Source organism: Drosophila melanogaster, chromosome X (genome assembly GCF_000001215.4).
Source record: "Drosophila melanogaster chromosome X".
In the NCBI taxonomy this organism is placed as follows: domain Eukaryota; kingdom Metazoa; phylum Arthropoda; class Insecta; order Diptera; family Drosophilidae; genus Drosophila; species Drosophila melanogaster.
This window is the reverse complement of record NC_004354.4, coordinates 16,938,234-16,943,289: the sequence shown is the minus strand read 5'-3', so window position 1 is coordinate 16,943,289 and position 5,056 is coordinate 16,938,234. Positions and strand designations below refer to the sequence as shown.

General features: G+C 44.7%; 2 protein-coding genes across 3 annotated transcripts; both read left to right on the top strand.

Moving 5' to 3' along the window:
- The first annotated feature begins 418 nt into the window (after positions 1 to 418).
- CG13001 (uncharacterized protein) lies at positions 419 to 2,204 on the top strand. The gene has a single exon (NM_132953.3). The coding sequence runs from the start codon at positions 708 to 710 to the stop codon at positions 1,713 to 1,715; it is 1,008 nt and encodes a 335-aa protein (NP_573181.1). The 5' UTR covers positions 419 to 707; the 3' UTR covers positions 1,716 to 2,204.
- Positions 2,205 to 2,416: 212 nt separating this feature from the next.
- On the top strand, positions 2,417 to 5,046 carry wus (wurst). Of its 2 annotated transcripts, none has more exons than NM_001298426.1 (2): positions 2,417 to 2,786; positions 3,299 to 5,046. In NM_001298426.1, exon 2 carries the CDS (start codon positions 3,317 to 3,319, stop codon positions 4,535 to 4,537), a length of 1,221 nt encoding a protein of 406 aa, NP_001285355.1. In that variant the 5' UTR covers positions 2,417 to 2,786; positions 3,299 to 3,316; the 3' UTR covers positions 4,538 to 5,046. The 2 variants fall into 2 exon arrangements, with proteins under 2 accessions (NP_001285355.1, NP_573180.1); NM_132952.3 differs by having other exon boundaries at positions 3,299 to 4,794.
- The last annotated feature ends 10 nt before the right edge of the window (positions 5,047 to 5,056 follow it).

Below are 5,056 nucleotides of genomic sequence, written 5' to 3'. Positions count from 1 at the left end.
GGAAAGACAGCGAATGCCGGCAAAACTAGTTACTAAACTAGTAGCTAGGATACAAGTTATTAATTTTAGTTATATGTAATAATGTAAATTTTAATACTAACGTTCTTTCCATATAACTGAAACATTTTATATCAATAGTTAACTGAATATTATCTCGGCATGAATGCCAGATTTAAGTTTTTTGCCACAGCAACTGGAATTTACCGGATTTTTAAATTTTAAAGCAGCGCCCACGGTAAAATCAGTAAAGCACTTTAACTATAGTGTAATCATTTAAGTAAATTTGTACGTATAAGGAATTGGAATTGGAAGGAATTTGTTTTCTATTTAAAAAACGATATATACCGCACTGCCAGCTATCGATAGCAAATAATCGGCTGGTCGTGATTAAATGTAAAAATTACTTCCACGCTCTGGTAACACTGCATTGTATACCAGAAAAAAATGGTATTAGCATTAGCAGAGAAAAAATCAAATAAATAAAGAAAAAATCAATTAAAAGTGCGCCATTCCAAAGGATTATCCCAAAAGACGCGATCATCCATATCAGATGCTTAAGAATCGGCCGGAAAATCCGACATCGAACTATTAGGCTAGTGAAAAAGTGCAAAATAAACATTCGCCCAGTGGAGGGGGCCATACAGAAAACACTCGAGAGTCTTTCGAAAATACACATATTATACCACACGGATCGTTTTGGATCTACAATGGCCACCAGCGAGATCTCGAGCTCCAATGAGCGGCACTACTACGCCAAACTGGAGGCCATCAAGGACATCAGGGACAAGACGCTGTCGCTGGAGAAGCTCAAAGTGCGGATCATCAAGGAGGTGAAGCTGAGCGACGACGAGGAGAAGTGCCTGGAGGAGTACCGCAAGGAGATGGAGCACCTGCTCGAGGAGAAGATGTCGCACGTGGAAGAGCTGCGCCAGATCCACGCGGACATCAACGACATGGAGAACATCATCAAGCAGACGAAGGAGAACCAGACCCGCTCCTTCGACATGGCCAACCGGGTGTACGAGGAGTACCTGGCCCTGAAGTACCAGATTGATCACATGCGCCGCGACTATCTCGGACTAAGCCCGCTGCGAGATCTGCACGAGGAGGAGGGCAGTCCCATTTCGAAGGATCGCTTCCAGACCAACTTCCTTAAGGTGGCCGCCCAGTCGGCGGCAGCAGCAGCTGCTGCAGCTGCGGCGGCGGCCTCGGTTAATCAGAACTCGTCGTTGGCCCGTCCGCATGCCCGGCATCCTCTGATGCCGGAGGCCACGGTCACCGCGCTGCCTTCTGGCGGCGGACAGGGCGGCGTTGGTGGTGGCGGCGCTGCAGGCGGTGGCGGAGGATCTGTGGGCGGCGGAGGCGGTGGTGGCGGCAATCCTGGACACGCCTTCATGCCACCCGCACCGCCGGGAGCAGGCAGTGCTGCTGCCGCCGCCGCTGCTGCTGCAGTGCGTCTGGGCAAGGGTGACTTCTCAGCACCACCGCCACCGCCGCCGCCCAGCAATCGACTGCAGCAATCGCCTTCGATCGGCATCGGCCACCATCCCTCGTTCCGCTCCGACTTCAATGTGAATCTCCGCCAGCAGCCGCCGCCCATGAAGTCCTGTCTGTCCTGCCACCAGCAGATCCACCGGAACGCGCCCATCTGTCCGCTCTGCAAGGCCAAGTCGCGCTCCCGCAATCCGAAGAAGCCCAAGAAGAAGAACAACTAAGTGGCCACCGCTCCAGACCAGCAACTACACTCATCTTAAGTCCGGAGCTGGTTCCGGAAACTCAGCGCACTAAATCGAATGCGTTTTTTTTTTTTTGCCTCATCTATTTATTATTAATCCCAATGAAAAGTATTACAACGACGCAAGGCGGGTGTGCTCATGATTATCGGAGAAGATTTAAAAGAATGTCAAATACTTGCATTAATATTTTATACATTACTAGTGTATTTGAAAATCGATGAAGAAATTATTCATGACACGCCGGCCGCTAACAAATTCTCATAACAATTTTAGTTGGTAAACTCAATGAATTTGATTTTTATTTTAACTATAATCATAGGCTAAGTATTTTTTAAAAGCTCAAATAACGTGTCAAATTATCGAGAACAAAAATTTTGTTTATACATGTAAGCCATGCTAAATATGCAACTATGTTATATTTAAGCAGCAAAAAAAAAACACAAATATCAATAAAAATATTTCATTTTTAAATGGGTTCTTTTGGTTATAGATTAAATTATTTGGATTATTGGATTTGATTTTATATGTGTGTATTTTAATACAATAACTATAACTGATGTTTATATACTTGCATTATATTTTATACATTTTACATTTGCCATACATCGTTTGTGAACTAAAGAGTATTGTAGATATACAACGTACTAAAATTTAGATCCATGGTATTTTGGCCTGTCCCTGCACTTGGTCACACCTAGCTTAAGCCGAGCAAAAAGTTCGGATTTTTATTCAATTTTTTAATCCAGCCCGCAAAACAACAAATTCGTATTGTTTCAAATTGTTTCAATTGCAATTTTAGTGAAACATAGCAACAACCAGTTCAAATTGAACGCATCAGTGCACTTGGTTTTCTTTTTTTTTTTTGTTTTTGTGGATCAGTTTGTCGTTTTTGTTCTTGTTGTCGCTGCGTGCGTAGAATTTGTGAAAAGAGAAAGTTCTGCGCCGCGTCTTTCTCCGCCTCTCTTTCTCCAATTCTTCGCACAGTCGTGGCCAAGAAGTTGCGCCTGCGCAGCGACAATTTCACAAGAAATCGAGGTCGATCGCAAGTGGGTAAGTATCTTTCACGGAAAGTGGCCCAAAAAGTGATGTTTAAAGACTGGAACTAAAATAATAACAATAAATTAATTATATATCCTCGAAACTCTTTGCTGTATGTAGTCTTCATAAGAGTTTTCTTTATAGGCCACCGTTCTTTATTCGTTGATTTAAAATACGTAAAGCTTATCTTCAATCAGTTAAATGTGCTACATCAAATCGTGTTACTTTACTTAAAATATTCATATATATTTTAATATATTGTTATGTGTTGTATATTAGATATGCTTGTTATGTTATTGCTCAGCGTGCCACTATTTCAACATATATTACGCTAATATATTAAGCTAATTAATTATTTCATAATTGCAATTTTTTGAATAATCGTTAATGTTGTACTACCAATATACATATGTTTATTATGTTATGTTGTTTTTTAAAAGTTGTCCTCTTTCCATAATATTGTTAGTAAAACTACTTCCGAATTATTCCGTTTATCATAACAATTTTGCCCCCTTCCCTTGCAGTAATCCGATTGGAACACCATGGGCACCACGCAGACAGTATCTCCAGTGGCTGGAAAGGATAAGACCAACGATACCTCCAAAGGATCTCCCTCGAAGGCTAAGTCCAATGGCCACGCGCAAGGCAAGACCAAAAGCAAGGAGATGAACGCTCTGCCGCCCCAGAAATCGGTGGTCATTGCCTATCTATGCTGGCTTTTCGGCGGAATCTTCGGCCTGCATCATCTGTACTTGCACCGTGACCGCCACGCCTTCATTTGGTGGTGCACCCTGGGTGGCTACATGGGCATTGGCTGGATGGGCGAGCTCTTCCTGATACCCGAATATGTACGGGATGCCAACGAGGATCCCAAGTTCGTCAAGATGTTCGTGGCCAAGCTGCAGGCGTATCCGAAACCGCCGTACTCCTCGAAGAGATTCGTGGGCCAGGTGATGATCGGCCATCTGTTCGGCCAGGTGTGCTCCATGGCCATTCCGGAGACCCTGGTCGGTGGCTGGGATCTGAGCTTCCTACACTGGACGATTCCGCTGTTTGTTTCGCTGGGCGTTTGGCTGGTGGGCAACATTGGCCGGGAGCAGGGTGTATGGTGGCACTGCCTGGTGGCCGCCTATCTGGCGTATCCGGCCAGGTATTTGATATATGACGAGACCTACTCCCTGCTGCTCACTGGTCTCGTGGCGGCACTGACCTTCGACGGCTTGTCCAAGCAGTGGCGCAGGACTCCGCCGCGCAGGGGAAGCCCCGGTGAAAGGACCTTTAAGCTAACCACCGCCGTGATCATCTACTGCGCCTTCTGGGGCAGCTTCCTGTATTTCAACGGCACCATTTCGGACGAGGACGGCGGCGAGGTGCCCATTCACGAGGCCATCCATAACTTCTTGGCCTCCGCCTGGTGGACAGATCTGAAGCAAGCCCTGCTGGACACCTATAACTATGCGCAGCATCACGGCTGGTACGAGACCTGGAAGGAGGTGTTCGAAAGCATGGATGTGGATGGCGAACGAAATTCGTACAAGGTCTTGGGCGTAAGTGCCACCGCTTCGCAGGCAGAGATCACCGCTGCGTACAGGAAGCTCTCCAAGGAGTACCATCCCGACAAGGTCAAGGACGAGGGCTTGCGGGCCCAGGCCCACCAGCGCTTTATCGAAATCCAGCAGGCGTACAGTGTGCTCAGCAAGATCAAGTCCAACCGGCGGCGCAAGAACAAACAGTACCAGGAGGAGGAGGCCATCGTCCTTTGAGCGGCGCTTTCCTCCATCTAGTCTAAGTATTTATAACGACTAGGAAGTAAGATTCTTTAAATGCGATTACTTACTTAAAGCAATAGTACCTAAATGCTGCTATAGCACATATTGCGAATTCTCTAAATGTTATTCATATTAATTACCTAATGGTGTTTTTAGCTGTATCTGTTTCCACATGTATTTATTACCATAAATCTGCGTTGTTTATTGTCAAGACTGTGTTTAAAAATATTAAAGCACCCCAAAATTCATTCAAAACACCAAATGCTAATCGAAAATTTCCTTATACTGGGTATCTTATTAGTCGGTTAAATCGACTGAACTGTTCGTCGACGCGAGTAGAAAAAATAGAAAATTAGCTGCGCTTACGTTTCGTCCGTTAAGAAAATACCTTTAACTAATTACCGCGTGACCGGCACAACATTACCAAATCACGTTTCCCTTTCTCAGTGAAAGAATTCATTTTAATTAGATTTATATTCATTTATTTATTTTATATATTTTACATAATATAAT

What these genes read in the sequence shown, in the direction of transcription:
- CG13001 (NM_132953.3), top strand. Translation starts at nt 708, where the DNA reads ATGGCCACCAGCGAGATCTCGAGCTCCAATGAGCGGCACTACTACGCC.
- wus (NM_001298426.1), top strand. Translation starts at nt 3,317, where the DNA reads ATGGGCACCACGCAGACAGTATCTCCAGTGGCTGGAAAGGATAAGACC.